General features: G+C 54.3%; 2 protein-coding genes across 4 annotated transcripts in view; one reads left to right on the forward strand and one right to left on the reverse strand.

Annotated features, from left to right (window-relative positions):
* The first annotated feature begins 554 nt into the window (after positions 1 to 554).
* On the forward strand, positions 555 to 6,338 carry THAP3 (THAP domain containing 3). Of its 3 annotated transcripts, none has more exons than XM_069477294.1 (5): positions 555 to 664; positions 2,328 to 2,520; positions 4,742 to 4,804; positions 5,199 to 5,303; positions 5,595 to 6,338. In XM_069477294.1, the coding sequence occupies exons 1-5, from the start codon at positions 591 to 593 to the stop codon at positions 5,877 to 5,879; spliced, it is 720 nt and encodes a 239-aa protein (XP_069333395.1). In that variant the 5' UTR covers positions 555 to 590; the 3' UTR covers positions 5,880 to 6,338. The 3 variants fall into 3 exon arrangements, with proteins under 3 accessions (XP_069333395.1, XP_069333397.1, XP_069333396.1); XM_069477296.1 differs by having other exon boundaries at positions 5,748 to 6,338; XM_069477295.1 differs by having other exon boundaries at positions 566 to 664; positions 4,742 to 4,813.
* A 215-nt stretch (positions 6,339 to 6,553) lies between these two features.
* Positions 6,554 to 14,882, reverse strand: part of DNAJC11 (DnaJ heat shock protein family (Hsp40) member C11) — a 64,502-nt gene continuing 56,173 nt past the window's right edge. The window contains exons 11-16 of the mRNA XM_069479285.1: positions 12,319 to 12,474; positions 11,146 to 11,215; positions 10,145 to 10,202; positions 9,903 to 10,045; positions 9,132 to 9,261; positions 6,554 to 8,350 (exon numbers count right to left, since the gene is read on the reverse strand). Coding sequence (XP_069335386.1) covers positions 8,325 to 8,350; positions 9,132 to 9,261; positions 9,903 to 10,045; positions 10,145 to 10,202; positions 11,146 to 11,215; positions 12,319 to 12,474 — 583 coding nt within the window. The 3' untranslated portion in view covers positions 6,554 to 8,324. The remainder of the gene's footprint in view (positions 8,351 to 9,131; positions 9,262 to 9,902; positions 10,046 to 10,144; positions 10,203 to 11,145; positions 11,216 to 12,318; positions 12,475 to 14,882) is intronic.

The following is a 14,882-nucleotide window of genomic DNA, read 5'->3' on the forward strand; positions in this document are numbered from 1 at the left end:
GAGGCTGCAGCCTCCGAGGCGCAGGGAGCCCGGGATGGGACTGCCCCCTCCGGTGCTCACTTTGCCCGTCTGCTCTTGGGGTTCCCAGTGCCTGATCCTCTACTGGCCTCTTATCTGACACCAACGGTGGCCAGCTAGACCCTCCTCCAGCGACATCAGAGGAGCCAAAACTTGCTTATTAACACCTCTCGAGGCCTTAATACTGACTAAAGTGGGGGTTGGGTCTTCTTGCTTTCCAGGGGTCCAAAGCTGTTAGTGGCGTGTCTTGCGTGGGGGGCGGAGGGTCAAAGCAAGGTGACGGGCGACCGACTGTAGCGAATCGGGGTGAGACTTGCACCGGCCCAAGCTTGGGGGTTGGGCTTCGGGCTTGAGTTGGGGCCGCGAGCACCCCTCGACGTGGCGCCCAGGGCCCACCCGACCCTGGGGCGACGCCAGTCGCGGGGACCTCCGGTGAGCGCGCCCTGGAGCCAGGCCAGGTCCGCCTCCCGCACCCGGCGCCCCGCCCCGGCCCCGCCCCGGCCGCCCCGCCTGCGCGGCTTGCGGGCGCCGCCGCCGCCATCTTTGTTAGGGGCACCGGGCCTGGTCTGGAGATGCCGAAGTCGTGCGCGGCCCGGCAGTGCTGCAACCGCTACAACAGCCGCAGGAAGCAGCTCACCTTCCACCGGTGAGAGGCGGGGGCGCCGGGGGCGCGGGAGGCCCGGACCTGGGGCCCCCGGAGGAGCTCGGTGGCCTCGGCGCGCTGAGCGGGGACGCTGGGGAGGCCCGAAGACGTGCGGCCTCCGGACCCGCGGGACGGGCAGGGGTCCTGGGCCCACGAGGCCAGCGCCGCCTTGGCCTGGCCGCGGGGACAGCGGCGGAGCAGCCGGCCCGCGGCCGCACGGCCTTCTGGAATGACTTTGGGGTTTGGGCGTGTATGGCCCGGCTGGCGTCACCTCCCGCGTTCCCAGCCGCGGCCGGGAGCGTAGTAGGTGCTCGGCGGGAGGAATGCGCCGTGGGGCGGTGGTCCGCCTTGCGGCGTGTCGGCGCCCTGCTAAGCCCCCCCCGCCGCCCCCGTGCGTCATGTCGTGAAGGGAGGACCTGGGGCGGCTGCAGTGGAGGAATGAACCCTCCAGGGGTGTCGGTGTCAGGGCGGTGGGGAAGGGACTTGGCGGGGGCGTGGGAGATGGTGGAGACTTCGGAGTCCGCCCTCGCCTTCCCAGGGCCGCCGTTCCTCAGCGCGCCCAGTCTGCCGCCCTGCCCAGCAGAGCGCGTCCTCGCCCTCCGGTGCGCAGGGGAATGTTGCACACTTTCTCCAAGGTTTCTCTGCCCCCTTGACAGCACAGCTCCTCAGGGTGTCTTGAGCTCATTGTTCGCATTCCCTCTCTCCCGCTCCCCATTACACTCTGTTTTGTAATAAATGCTTTGATTGAAGTATAACATGCATAAAAATGAACAGAGACCACCTGGTGTCCTCTGGTGCGTGCATCCGCTTGTTTCTGCTGGGGACATACGCGGGGATGGGGTTGTCTCCTGTACTCTCTTGAAGCCATTCCCGCAGCTCCCACAAAAGAGCAATGTCCAGTCACCAGTGAGCCTTATGATGCCAGATCCAGGGGTCCGTCCTCATTGTAGTCGGCCTCTGTAGCATTTGACACAACTGATCATCGACCCCTGAATTGCTTTTCCCACTTTGCCTATAGGACACTTCTCTGCCCTCTTCCTTTGTCACAGGTGTTGGAGCACTTGGGGTGTGGGCCATGGCCCAGTCGTGGTCCCCATACAAGCTTGCTGCCGAGGGCACCAGTCTCATCCAGGTCTATGGGTTATGCAGGGTCCATCCCACATCGACATCTCCAGACACGTGTGCCCACCTGCCACTCCAGCACGTGGACAGTCTAAAAAGCACCTCAAATTTAACACCTAACGTACAAAACAAACTTCTGATCCCCTAACCTGCTCCTTCTATGGCCACTGCCACCTGAAACGCAAACCTCCTTCCTTCCCTATTCCACAGTCCACAGGCAAACCTTGCTGCATGGCTTTCAGAATGCATCCAGCTCCGCCCTCTCATGGTTTACCAGCCATTGCCCCTTTCTAGGAGGTAGGGTCCTTGAGGGCGGGGACTTTCTTATTCACTCTCACATCCCAGCACCGAGAACAGTCCCCTGCACGTGACAGGCTCCTGAAGCAATGAAGGAAGCTTCTAGAAATTCGATGTGATTTAACAAAGTACTGAATTTCCAGAGCTGCCCAGTGCAATGCTGTGTGGTGGTGTGGAAATTCTGCGAGATCTGAAGTGCCAGATTCAGCTCTGCTGGATCTCTCACGTCTCCTGCCTCGGCCCGTAGGTTCCCATTCAGCCGCCCGGAGCTGCTGAAGGAATGGGTGCTGAACATTGGCCGGGGCAACTTCAAGCCCAAGCAGCACACCGTCATCTGCTCTGAACACTTCAAGCCCGAGTGCTTCAGTGCCTTTGGGAACCGCAAGAACCTGAAGCACAACGCCGTACCCACGGTGTTTGCCTTTCAGGACCCCACGCAGGTAGGGACACGAGGCTGCCTTTTGTCTTTGCAGATCCAGTCCACACGCTCCACCGAGCAGTTGGGGGTGGTGGTGGTAACATTTGCAGGCAAAGTGGAGGCCAAGAACTACAGTGAAAGCAGCACTGTCAAGCCTCTGGGGTCCAGAGCCCTGTGTCCCTGCTGGCCATGACCTTCGCTTTAAGAGAAGTCATAATTTAAAGCCACTTTAAAAATAAGTCATGCTGCACACCAGGATGCTGTTGAAGAAGCCGGCTGGCACATGTGCCAGGAGCTCGGTCCTCTCTCTTTTGCCGACTGGGTCTCCCGTGGGCTCGAGACCAGCAGGCTCCGTATTGCATCCAGAGGCAGTGCTCTGTGTCCAAGTAGCCAGTCAGGGCTTGGCAGTGGGCGCCACTGTCACTTAGGTCCCGCCGCCTGCTGCTGGGCCTGTGCTGACTGGTGAAGGCAGACAGCTGGGTCGGGAGAACTGAAGGATGTTGCCAGGACAGTGGTGGAGGGAGAGCTGGGGACAGTGGGCACAGGCTTGCGGTGGAAGAGATTTGGGCCCGTTCAGGAACAGTACTGATCCAGGCTGGAGGGTCACCCAATGCTGGTTCTGGCCAGGGCCCCCTTCTGGGTTTGCAGGGGGCAGACAGCAGAGCGGGGAGCCCGTGCTGTCCCGTGTCTTCTCCTAGAGGCACCAGTCCCACCGGGAGGGCTCCACTCACGACCTACTTACCTCCAGAAGGCCTCACCTCGTAACACCATCATGGTGGGGGCCATGAGTGTCAACATGGGAGTTTTGGGGGGCCATAAACATTCAGTCCATGGCAGTGGGAGGAGTGGCTTTGGAAGGCTCCCTCTGGCCACAGGCAGAGTGCCTTGGTTGGAAGCTGTGTCCCAGCTGAGCGTAGTCACGGCCTCAGCTGAAGGTGGGATGCAGGGAGGAGGCAGGTGGACACGTGGACGGACTCTGCAGACCTGGCAGGCTGGGGTGGTCAGGGAGGCGGAGCTCGCTGAGCCCCTGGAGAGTGTGGTTGGCCCCCTGGGGAGTTTGGTCCCATGCGTGTGGATTTGACGTACCCACGGGATACTGAGGTGGACACATCTGGGTGGGGGCAGGGTGTGCGTGTTTGGCTTAGCAGAGAGCTCACGGACAGCTGGACGTTGAAGCCACGAGGGGGGACTCTGTTGAATCCGAGTGTGGGCGCACGGGATGCACCCGCTGCAACAGGAAGGCAAAGCAGGGGTGGGACAAGCATGAGGCCAACAGGCACCTGTGCTGGCGGATTTTATTGAGGGAAGGGAGCCCGGAGTGGAAGGGTGGAAACGGGGAGTCAGACTGCAGGGCTAGCGTGGCGGATGTGTGTTGGCAAACATGCCCCAGGTGGCCATAGGCTGCTGTCCCTGCTCTCAAGTCCTCCAGGAAGGCCCCCCCACCCCCCGTCCCCCGACCCCCCGCTGGCCCTCCCGCCCCTTGGTCTTCTAGCACCTGGTCCGCTTCACTTTTCCTTCAGGTTTCCGTCTCCTCCCTTGAATGTAAGCTCCACGAGGGCCGGGACTTCGTTTCCCTGCTGTATGTCCAACCAGCGCGTCGCCTGGCACAAAGTGGGTGCATGTTTGTTAACAAATGGGGTATAGTTTAGTCACTTTCACATATTTGTGTAAAATGTTTGTCCCTGAAATAAGGTTACGGTTTAACAGCTGGGGCTGGGGACATCTGCCGTCGTAGTCCTTGGTGCTTCTGCTGCCAGGCTGGTGGGAGAAGCTGACTGTGGCCCTTTTCGGTTCAGGCAGGCTCTGCTCTAAGGTCACCACACCTGGCAGGCCTGGGGACTACGGGTTCTGCACCGGTGGTGCCAAGGGTGAGATGAGTGTTCTGCCACATGCTGTCGCTCCCAGGACAAACATTTATTGCAGCAGGATGCCAGGCCCTGGGGTGACATGCATGAATTAGGCCTCTGGCTTGATAGGGACCTTCTCAGGGGCCACTGACCATGATTTGGGAACACCTTTGGAGGAGAACACCAAGTAGGTGGTGCGAGCCGGGCCGGGCCTCTGGTCAGTTTAATTGAACAAATGCTCCTTAGCCATGGCAGGCACTGGGCCGAGCATGGGGACCATGAGGGGACCGAGGCCTGCGCCTGGCTGTGAGGGATCTTGGGGTCCGCAGATCTTTTTGTCCTCCCAAGCAAGCGGCCATGCAGCCGTCTGCATCCGCTCGTGTGTGTCTCTTGCAGCTGGTGAGGGAGAACACAGACCCTGCCGGCGAGAGAGGAAATGCCAACTCGCAGAAAGAAAAGGTGCGTCAGGTACCTGGGCCGTTCACCTGGATGTTGAAATCCTGCTGTGGGTGGAGACAGAGCAGGTAGCATCTGCCCGGCAAGGCTGCCTGCTAGGCTCTGCCGTTTTCCTAGCAAGGGGAAGCCCAAACTCTTAGGCTTCCTGCCTTCTTTGCAATATTGTAGAAATCCCCGTTGATAGTGAGGCTCGTGCCTGATTTCTTAAGGCTCCCGTTCCAGTGTGTAGGAGGGAGAAGATGGCTGTTTAGGCCACTGCAGACCCGGGAGCTGGTCCCCTGGCTGTAGCCACTTCCCCAGATGGCGTGAAGGGATTACTCGGGATGGACGGGGAACAGCTGGGGTGGATCCCGTGTCTGCGGCCACCACCTGCCTGATTGTACCCCGCTGTCCCCAGGTCCTCCCTGAGGCAGGGGCCGAGGAGCACAGCCTAGGGAGAAACATGGACACCGCACTTGAAGAGCTTCAGCTGCCCCCTAATACCGAAGGCCCCACAAAGCAGGTAAGACGTGGGGTTGGGTACGAAGGTCTCAGCCCGAGATGATTGCTTCAGACACAGTGGAAACTGGTGCCCCAAAGAACCTGCCACATGAGAACCGCCACGAGCGGGGTATGTAGTCTTGATTTCTGAGCTTCCCAGTAAAATTGACCACGGTGATTTGGGCATACTTGGATTTCAGGAGAACAGCAGGAAGCGAGTCCTGCCGCGCAGGGCTGGTGCTGTGTCTCCTACCGTGCCATAGTGGCTTTTGCCTTTGGGCAGTTGTCAGCTCTCACTCCCCTCTGTCCTCAGGTGTTGCCACAGAGACCGGAAGCAGCAGAGGCTCCGGGTCGGCCGGCCAGCCTCACAGGGCTGAGAAGGCCGCTCCCCAGGCAGCCGTCTGACCACAGCTACGCCCTTTTAGACTTAGATGCCCTGAAAAAAAAACTCTTCCTCACTCTGAAGGAAAACGACAAGCTCCGGAGGCGCCTGAAGGCCCAGAGGATGGTGATGCGGAGGATGTCCAGCCGCCTCCGCGCCCACCGAGAGGGGCAGCGGGGACCCCCGGCCAGGCCTCGGCCAGAGCAGCGGAGCTGAGCCCGACAGGTTCTGGGACACGGGGGCAGCAGTAGCACCGGGGCCAGGCATTGGATTTGGGGCTCTGGCTGTGGGCGTTTCTGTCTGCTGCCGACACGGAGAGCCCCGGCGGTGAGCTTGCTGGACACGGGATTGAGACAGCAGCCAGGCCAGCTGGTGAGGGGCCCGAACACTGTGTGCTGTGACGTTGAGAGGCCTCAGGCAGGGATCCCTGGGCGTGAGGAGCTTAGTCCTCCTGTGGTAACAAGTGCAGTGTGGGGCCGGCTTCTGGACTGCTGTCCTTTCGGCACACGCGGAGCCAGCGCTGCGCTTCCCCGAGGGAGCGAGTGGGCGAGTGGGTCCCCTCCACCTGCCTGGACGGCTGCTCAAGACGGCCGAGACTGGCCTCTGTTCTAAGGAGCAGCTCCTCTCCTGGCCTGAGTGAGCAACAAACATAATAAAGTGTCTTTCTACACTGTGGCGCTTCCTCCTCCAGTCAGAGTTTTCTCTTCTGCTGTTTCCCTGCTCCCAAGACTGCCTGCCTATTTCCTGTTACAGAGTGGGCGGGGTGGGACTACCAAAAAAAATTGTGCTTTTTGTTAAGAGAAACTAAAAATCCTAATTGATTTCTTTACTTTGGGTGCCATTTCTTAGCAAATGTTTAACGCAGAGAAATGGAACCACAGCTTCAAGTTAAGCCTCATGGTCTAAATGGGGTTGACCAGTGAAGAACAGACGTTGGACGGAGAGGCCTCCAGGGAGGGGCACTCCCTTTGCTCACTCCTAGAACCGAACACGCAGGCCGGGCGCGGTGGTGCGTGCCTGTGTCCCAGCTGCTCGGGTGCTGTGGCAGAACACACGGATAAACTGAAAGATACTATCCTCAGCTTTCAGGAAAGGTTTATTGTGGTACGACAGTGCCTTCCGTACAACTTCGAACACAACAAAGAGATTGGTGCCCAAAAGAACCGCCTGCAGCAGAGGGCGCCCAGGCCGCGTCCAGAGTCGGCTCATGCAACACGGTAGGTACTGCGCGGCCCGCGGTCAGTGGGGCAGTCAGAGAAACTTTCTTTTAAGATGGAGATAAATTATTACAGAATTGGACCACCTGAACTGCTGTTAGAAACTGGAAGAAGGAGGTTCTTGTTTATTATGATACCAGTGCCAGGGAGTGAAGCCTGGTGTTAGCAATAGTTCAGGGCAGCTGGAGGCCAGAGCAGCTGTCAGCCCCCAGGGCCAGCTGTGGTGGCCACTGGCCTTGTAGCACCTGCTGGGAGGTGTCGGCAAGAGCGAGTGACCACTGGCACTTCCAGGACCCAGGCGACAGGCCTCAGCTCTTCAGGTAACTGCTTATGGTAGGGTCTGCTGGCGCCTGCGACACCGTGCATCCAGAGTGGGCAGGTGCAGAGAGGCTCCTGGAGCACAGACACCCCCAAAAGGAGTCCCCGTGCGCAGGGGTGGGCCCCACCAGGAGTGGGAGCAGCAGTGCCACTTGCTGGGCGCCGCAGGCCGGCGCTGGTGTCCACACCTTGGTTTGGCGTGTCAGCCCTGGTCTTGTCGCTCCCCTGACCTAATGCTTGCCCTGTCCCTGCAAACCTCTCCTCATCCCAGCACTGTGCTCTGGAGGTGGTGGGCACAGGCGGACCAGGCTGCGCCTGGCGGGGCAGGGACAGAGGGACACAGGTCAGCTCACATGCGCTGGCAGCCGGGTGTTTTCCCACATCCTGTTGCATCCCTGTCACGGGAAGCAACCCGTGACAGGGATGGGCCCAGGGACCAGGAGTTACACCACACTGTCCCTAGCCTGGGCGGGGCTGGTGGAATGATTTGAAAAGCTTTGGGAGCGGGGGAAAAGAGAATAATTTTCCAAACCCGTTTGTTCTCAGATAGAAAGCAGTTTTATAAACCCACAGTCCTTTCCAGATTCACTTGGTAATATTTCAGCAGAAAAAGGTGGTTTCTGGGAAGTCGACCAGACAGATGCTCCCTTGATCTGGAGGCCGCAGCACGTGAGCGCGCCTGCCTGCCTTTGCGTTTGTTTCCCGCGGTCAGTGTGGTGTTAGGAGTTCACAGTCCCAGGTGTGGGGCAGGGTGTGCCACAAAGACCCCCAGACAGGACCGACAACCAGCAGTGGCTGCAGTCAGCACACATGCTGAAGACCCTGGGGGGGACTTGGGAGAGTCGGGGGCCAGGGCCTGTCCCTCCAGGAACATGATCCTTGGGAACACAGCCATGGGCCATGCTGTGGTCTGGTCCGGGGTGGGGGCTGCCTCGGTCCTACCCACAGCACCTACAAAAGCTGAGGTGTCTGCGTGTTCTTTCACATAATTGATACGGTATCACCTTTTATAGGAATAATAGAAAATAAAAACATCTGATGTCTGGGTTTTCTCCCTGCTTCCAAATTTGTAGACTCCCAGGACAAGATTTTTTGCAGCCTTTTAAAAATCTGGTTCTCAAGCAGTTTATCCATCTGTGTCGATCCTGTGAGCTGTAAAAGACAAGACAGACACAGGCCATCAGAAGGTGACCGTTTCCACGCTCCTTTTTTTTTTTTTTTTTTTTGAGACAGAGTCTCACTCTGTTGCCCAGGCTAGAGTGAGTGCCGTGGCGTTAGCCTAGCTCACAGCAACCTCAAACTCCTGAGCTCAAGCGATCCTCCTGTCTCAGCCTCCCGAGTAGCTGGGACTACAGGCATGCACCACCATGCCCAGCTAATTTTTTTGTTTTCTATATATATTTTTAGCTGTCCATATAATTTCTTTCTATTTTTAGTAGAGATGGGGTCTCGCTCTTGCTCAGGCTGGTCTCGAACTCCTGAGCTCAAACGATCCGCCCACCTCGGCCTCCCAGAGTGCTAGGATTACAGGCGTGAGCCACCGCGCCCGGCCCACGCTCCTTTCTATTGATACTTGAGGGGTGCAGCAGCCATCCGATGGACCAGCAGCTGTCTGGGCCCGTGACCGGGCAGAGCACACGCTGCCCAGAATCAGCTGCTTCTGGAACATGGAGGTTTGCTTTCCTGCCCAGCCATCAAAGCTGGAGTGGCCAAGCAAAGAGCTCATTCTAATTCCACCGTGAAGGCTAAAGTCCCCTCAGGGCACAAATCATGGGCTCTGGGCGAGACAGGAAGCCCAGCCGGTTGGCCTCCCTGATCCCAGGTGGACAACCGAGGGACAGTGGTCATCAGCCCACACGCTGAGCAGCCACTCTGATGTCTCTGCCCCCGGCAGGTGCCCATGGCAGGTGACTGCAAAGGGGCAGCTACTCACACTGCTTTGGTATCCGAAGGGCCTCACTGTCCAGCACCATCACCTGATGCAGGACACCTCGGAACTGATAAAGCACTTTCAGGTTCTTCTCTTCACCCACACACGGGTCATAAAACCCAGGCAGCCCAGCCTGCAACCGACAGAGTGTTACTCTAAAGACAGTTCGAGACCCAGCACGAACTCCTCCCTACTACCACCTCGGGTACAGCGTGGAAGATGCAAACTTTGGAGCTTGAAGCAAAAGAAATGAGAATCTCAAAAAGTTGCCCGTGTAGTTCTAGACGTGCCTCTCAATAGCGGCCCCTTCCTCACGGTAAACAGACCCCTGTCTTCACAGACGCCCTGCTGAGACAGAGACGCTGGACGACGTCTTCAGGAGTCAGGAGTTCTTTGGCCTCAGCTAACCTGCATGTTAATTCCAGACAGTCCATGCCCCAGGCTCCAGAGGTGAGACTTACACGTTACAAGTGACCTCATGCTCTTTCTGGAACAAGGCAACAACAAATAGAACGCCGACGCCATGAAGGCAGATGCGCGTTCTGTCTGTGCTGTGCCGGCACATGGCAGGGGCTCGGTAAAGACTTGGGTGGGTGGATAGATGCATGGATGGAGTAAACAGCTCGGTGTGGACACTGTCTGCGTGCTGGCAGCATGAAAGATTCCAGGGCAAGGGGCCGCGACTGTCCCTGTCAGCCTGAACCTACACCCCAAGCTGCTGCTTTCTGTCTGGATCTTGCGAGCACGTGGCACGTGGTGGCTGGCATGTGGTACCTTGGAGGCCTCTGTGAGGATGAGCTTCGAGTCCTTCACCAGGCACTGCAGGGGCACAGTCACGTCGATCACCTTCACCTTCTCGTTTTTCTTGCTCTTGTCGTTGACGAACTTCCCGTACCAGGCGTTCACGATGATGAGCCCTGCGGATGGACTCGGTCAGCGCAGAGGCAGGCATGCGCCCTGAGCAGCCGCAGGCCCCCAGCGCCCACCCTGGCCCCCGAGAGGACATGCCTTCTCACCCATTCTGGACTCCTCTGCCTCGATTATCCTTCGGACGGATTCCTGCATCAACCGAACCTGCCAAAGAAAGAGGGTGACCACCGTTAGGGCCCCAGAGGGTTTGTTCCACCTGCTCAGAGGGCTGCAGACATGCAGCCCATGTCCACGCCAACACACCTGGCTCAGGGTAAGGGAGAGAGCAGGACACCCCAAGAACTTGGCTCCCCAACTGGCTCGCTTTGAAACCCTTAGTTCCAGAGTAGGCAGCTCGGGGTCAGCAGGTAAAGACATAACCTGAAATGCCACGAGCCCCACCTGTGACCCCAGAGGGAGCAAGAGCCTCTCAGTTCCCCTTCTAGGGATCGTGAATGGGTGGGTAGGCTTCATTGACCCAGTACAGTCATACTGAATACGTTGTCAGCATTTAAAAATAGATTTCACACAAGCAGCTGGACTCCAGCTCCCCTTGAGAAACGACCTGCGCTCTCCCATGGCACCGTTCCGCCAGGCAGAGCTGTGCTGACCCTCAGATGCGCGCATGCTGGCCGGGCTGCACACACAGCCCAGGGCACGCTGCGGGCCGTCTGCCCGGGTGCTGCATATGCATTTCAGCCCTTCAGACCACAGAGAGTGTGCCTGCCATTTATCCAGGACGTCTCTGTTCCTTCATGGTCCATAAAAGGCAGAAACAGAGGACAATACCTACCACTTTTTAAAACCCTTATTATACCTGCTGAGGGGAACTGTGTGCAATCTTTAGGACAGGGACTGAAGTTCCCAGCCTTGCGTCCCGGAAACAACATGGAGACTAAAATGGTGAATGAAGCCGTTGAGGAAGAAAAGCCTAAAACCTAAGGCCCCCCAAACCAGCACGCAGGGTGTGAAGTGTGTTCCCACACAGCCCCAGCATGAGGACAGACAGGAGCATTCACTGCGTCCTGTGTCCCGCACGAGCAGCAGGACGAATCCAGAGGTCGAGAGGGGGCGAAGGCCTGGCAGGGCGCGCTGACGGAGCACTCACAGCGGCTTCCGCCTCCTGCTTCTTCTGCAGAATGTCGGTAGCGGCACTTTCCCTTTGCTTCTCCAATTCCCTTATGCAAGAAGAACACAGTCCACACGTTAGCATGGTGTTGCCCAGCAGTGCGCCAGCAGAGCCCCTTGTCTGGACCTGAGCCCAGCGAACAGTCTGTGATCTCACTGGATTTCTAGTTCTAAAACTTTAAAAAATATTTCCAAGACAGTCTCAGGCAAGTGTGCTAGTCACAGGCCTGCAGCCTCTCATTTTGTCCCCGGATGGCTCTGCCTCCCCTCCTCACTGGAGCCTACAGATCACCCACTGGAAAGAAGACCCCACCTGGAAGAATCTCAGGGGATTCCACCAGCCGTCTGGGATTATTAAATGATACTTTCCGTGACAGGAAAAATGAATACGACTTTAGACACATAGATACACTTTCCTACAGCAAAGTAGAGGGACCTGGGTCAGCACACACCCGTCCCATCAGAAGATGACTGGACCCAGCACCTTCTCTGTTCCAAGCCTCAAGCCTCTGGGGAAATTAGGACCCTGAATTATAGTAACTCAAAGGCTAGAGAAGCCCAGAGGAGGATATTTTCCTCCTTTCTCTGAGATTCTCTAAGTGCAATGCTTTATTAAATTAGATCATTATAAGTAACAAACCTAAACCACCCCTCAGTTTTCTGTAGAGATGCTCTAAGAGTTTAGATTTAATGTTATGCCCCAGTGGATTATAGGAAACTGCAAAATACATTGCATTTCTGTGACTTCCAAGTCTATAGTTAATGCACGTCCCCTTATATAAGAACCCAGAACTCATTCCTCCGAAACTCAGAGGCAGGAAAGAAATGATTAGAATGAGAAAAAGGAAAACTTTTTACTTCTTGGGGTCATGGTTTAGAGTCTTAATTTTATAAACCAACTCTAGTCCTTTCCGAAAGTAGGAATGACAGATGAAGGGATGACATCGGTCCTACTACTGATGATGAAAACACAGTTAACATTCACTGAGTACTCTGCATGGCCCAGACACTACGCTAAGCACTTTACATGTATCAATTAATTTAATTTTCCTAATAACCCTGTGGGGTAGATTCTGTTGTTATTTCCATTTTAAAGACGAGGACACTGAAGCACAGGGCTTAGTGACATTCCCATGGCATGTTATAAACTCACTTCTCTTTTTGAGCCCTGAGGTATGGTTTGATGATCAGACGGTGCATAGCAAAGTAGACCACGAGAGGCCCGACGGTGGCGTAGAACACGGCGCTGGGCAGAAGCTGATCTGTCAGATGGACGGGGAAGAAGTATGTCTGACTGGCCCTGTTTAACCTGGGCGGGGGAAACACAGAACACCCAGGACGAGTTAGGTTTCCCAGGAAAGAGTCACAGGGGAGTCAGTCACAGGAAAATCTCGCTCAGATCCACGGAACACAAGTTAACAGGAGCCCAGAAATCTGCTTGTTTCATAAGCCACTCCCCTTTGCTGGTTCCCTAAAGTTTGGCTGCTGGATTTGACAATGTGACAGAAGAACTGTCCTCACTCTGACCTCAGGGTCAGAGGTCAATACAACAGGGTAATGCTTTGCCACAGTAAACGTCCCCTATAGTTGCATTAGGTCAGAAGCCCTAGAAGAGGGGAATGGAGACAGAATCACATTTGAAATAAGTTTGTGAAGAATTCAAAAGTTAGCAAGTTACGGAGGTTCTGCTTCCAGTAATGGCTGAGTAGCTCCTATTGGACCAGTCTGTGAACTCTGGGCCACATACAGGCCACAAAGGCTTTACGGTACTGGAGAGAGGCTACAAGGCAGCAGGTACTGAAGGAGGAGGGCTGCAACTTAGAAGACTGGAACGGGACTGGCAAGCTTCCTGGATTTTTTTTTTTTTAACAGCTTTTAGCCTGAGAGTAAGTCTCAGTCAGTACCATCTGGGCTGGCTAAAACTTGGAAAGACACTTGCAGTCATATTAGATTGAAGAACCAGAGCTCAGAGTTTGGGATAACCATGGCAGCTAGAAAGGAGAACAGTCCCCCATAAAGAAAGCCAGAGATGCGGAGCACCAAACTGTGTATATGAATGTGGCGCAAATCTCCAGCCGACCCCGGATCTGTCGAGTGGCCGAGCTAAGGCTAAAATCATTCGACTGAGGTTTCTGGTTGCTGCCACCACAGGTGCGTCAGAGTTTGCAGTCTGAATTCAGCCAAATTAACTGTCTTCTAAAATGAAAAATCAATACTTTTTGGAGAAACAAAAGAATACAGTTCCTACCATACATTCTACAATATATCATTCGTAATACTCAGTATATAATACAAACTCCTTTCTATACATACGTGCATGTGCGCGCGCGCGCGCGCGCACACACACACACACACACACACACACGAGAAAAATAAACAGAGGCCAATCCCAGATGATCCAGATGTTGCAATTAGTGGATAAGGATTTTAAGCAGCCATTATTAACTATGCCCGAAGACATATATGAAAAAAGGCTTCTAAAGAATGAAAATATGCTTCTAAAGAATGAAAAAGAGGCCAGTTACAGTGGCTCATGCCTATAATCCCAGCACTTTGGGACGCCTAGGCAGGAGGATTGCATGAGGCCAGGAGTTTGAGACCAGCCTGGGCAACATCACTAGACTCTGTCTTTGCAAAACAAAAAAATTAGCTGGGTGTGGTGGTGCACACCCCTGTAGTCCTGGCTACTCAGGAGGCTGAGGGGGGAGGACTGCTTGAGCCCAAGAGCTCAGGGTTGCAGTGAGCCATGATTGGGCCACTGCACTCCAGCCTGGGTGACAGAGTAAATAAATAAAACCCTGTCTCTTTTAAAAAAAAAAAAACAACAAAAAAACAAAAAAACCCCCAAAATCCATATATATAATTTTATATATATATATATATATATATATATATAAAATGTATATAGATAAAATATAAATGAACAAAAATAAAAGCAGAATAAAGGAAAAATGAGACATTTTCCGGTTAAAGATTACTAAGAGGGCATCCACTGGGAGACTCACAGCTATAAGAAAGCTAAAAAAAGTTCTTCGGGCCAAAGAAACTAACACCAGAAGGAAACATATTTTTAGGACATGGGGAGAAGGAAAATGGACCTAGAAGTTTTTGAGGTTCTTTCATTTTATATGTAATACAATAGTACCTTGAAATAGACCACGAAAGGTTAGTAATGTGTATTGTAATCCCTATCGTAACTTAAAAAAAAATGCAAAAGGTATCACTAAAATGCCAACAGATAAATTAAAAAGAAATACTAAAAATATTCAACTAATACAAAAAGAAGGCAGAAGAAGAGGGTTAGAGGAACAAAAATCAGAAGGGACAAATAGAAAACAAATGATAAAATTGGCAGGCGTAAGTCCAACTGTACTAATAGTTACATTAACCATTACGACACTTGCCAATTAAAAAGTAAAAGACTGTATGAATGGAAAAGCAAGACCCGACTACACGCTGCGCAGGAGACGGCCAAATACAAACACAGCGCAGACCAAATGTAAAAGGGACATAAAAAGACAAACGATGTAAACAGCGTAAGAACATTAGAGTAGCTATACCAATATCAGATAAAGTAGACTTCAAGAAAAAGTCTGCTATTGTTAGAAATAAAGAGGGACATTTTATAATAAGGAGGTCAACACATCAGGAAGATATAATAATAAAAATGTATGTATCTAATAACAGAACTTCAAAATAAGCAAAAATTAACAAAGG

This window comes from Eulemur rufifrons, chromosome 8 (assembly GCF_041146395.1).
Source record: "Eulemur rufifrons isolate Redbay chromosome 8, OSU_ERuf_1, whole genome shotgun sequence".
Classification (NCBI taxonomy): Eukaryota; Metazoa; Chordata; class Mammalia; order Primates; family Lemuridae; genus Eulemur; species Eulemur rufifrons.

Excerpts from the sequence above, each read along its gene's own strand:
- THAP3 (XM_069477295.1), top strand. The coding sequence starts at position 591 with ATGCCGAAGTCGTGCGCGGCCCGGCAGTGCTGCAACCGCTACAACAGC. Across the intron at positions 665-2,327 it reads AAGCAGCTCACCTTCCACCG|GTTCCCATTCAGCCGCCCGG; the intron begins GTGAGAGGCGGG and ends CTCGGCCCGTAG. Across the intron at positions 5,304-5,594 it reads CCGAAGGCCCCACAAAGCAG|GTGTTGCCACAGAGACCGGA; the intron begins GTAAGACGTGGG and ends CTCTGTCCTCAG.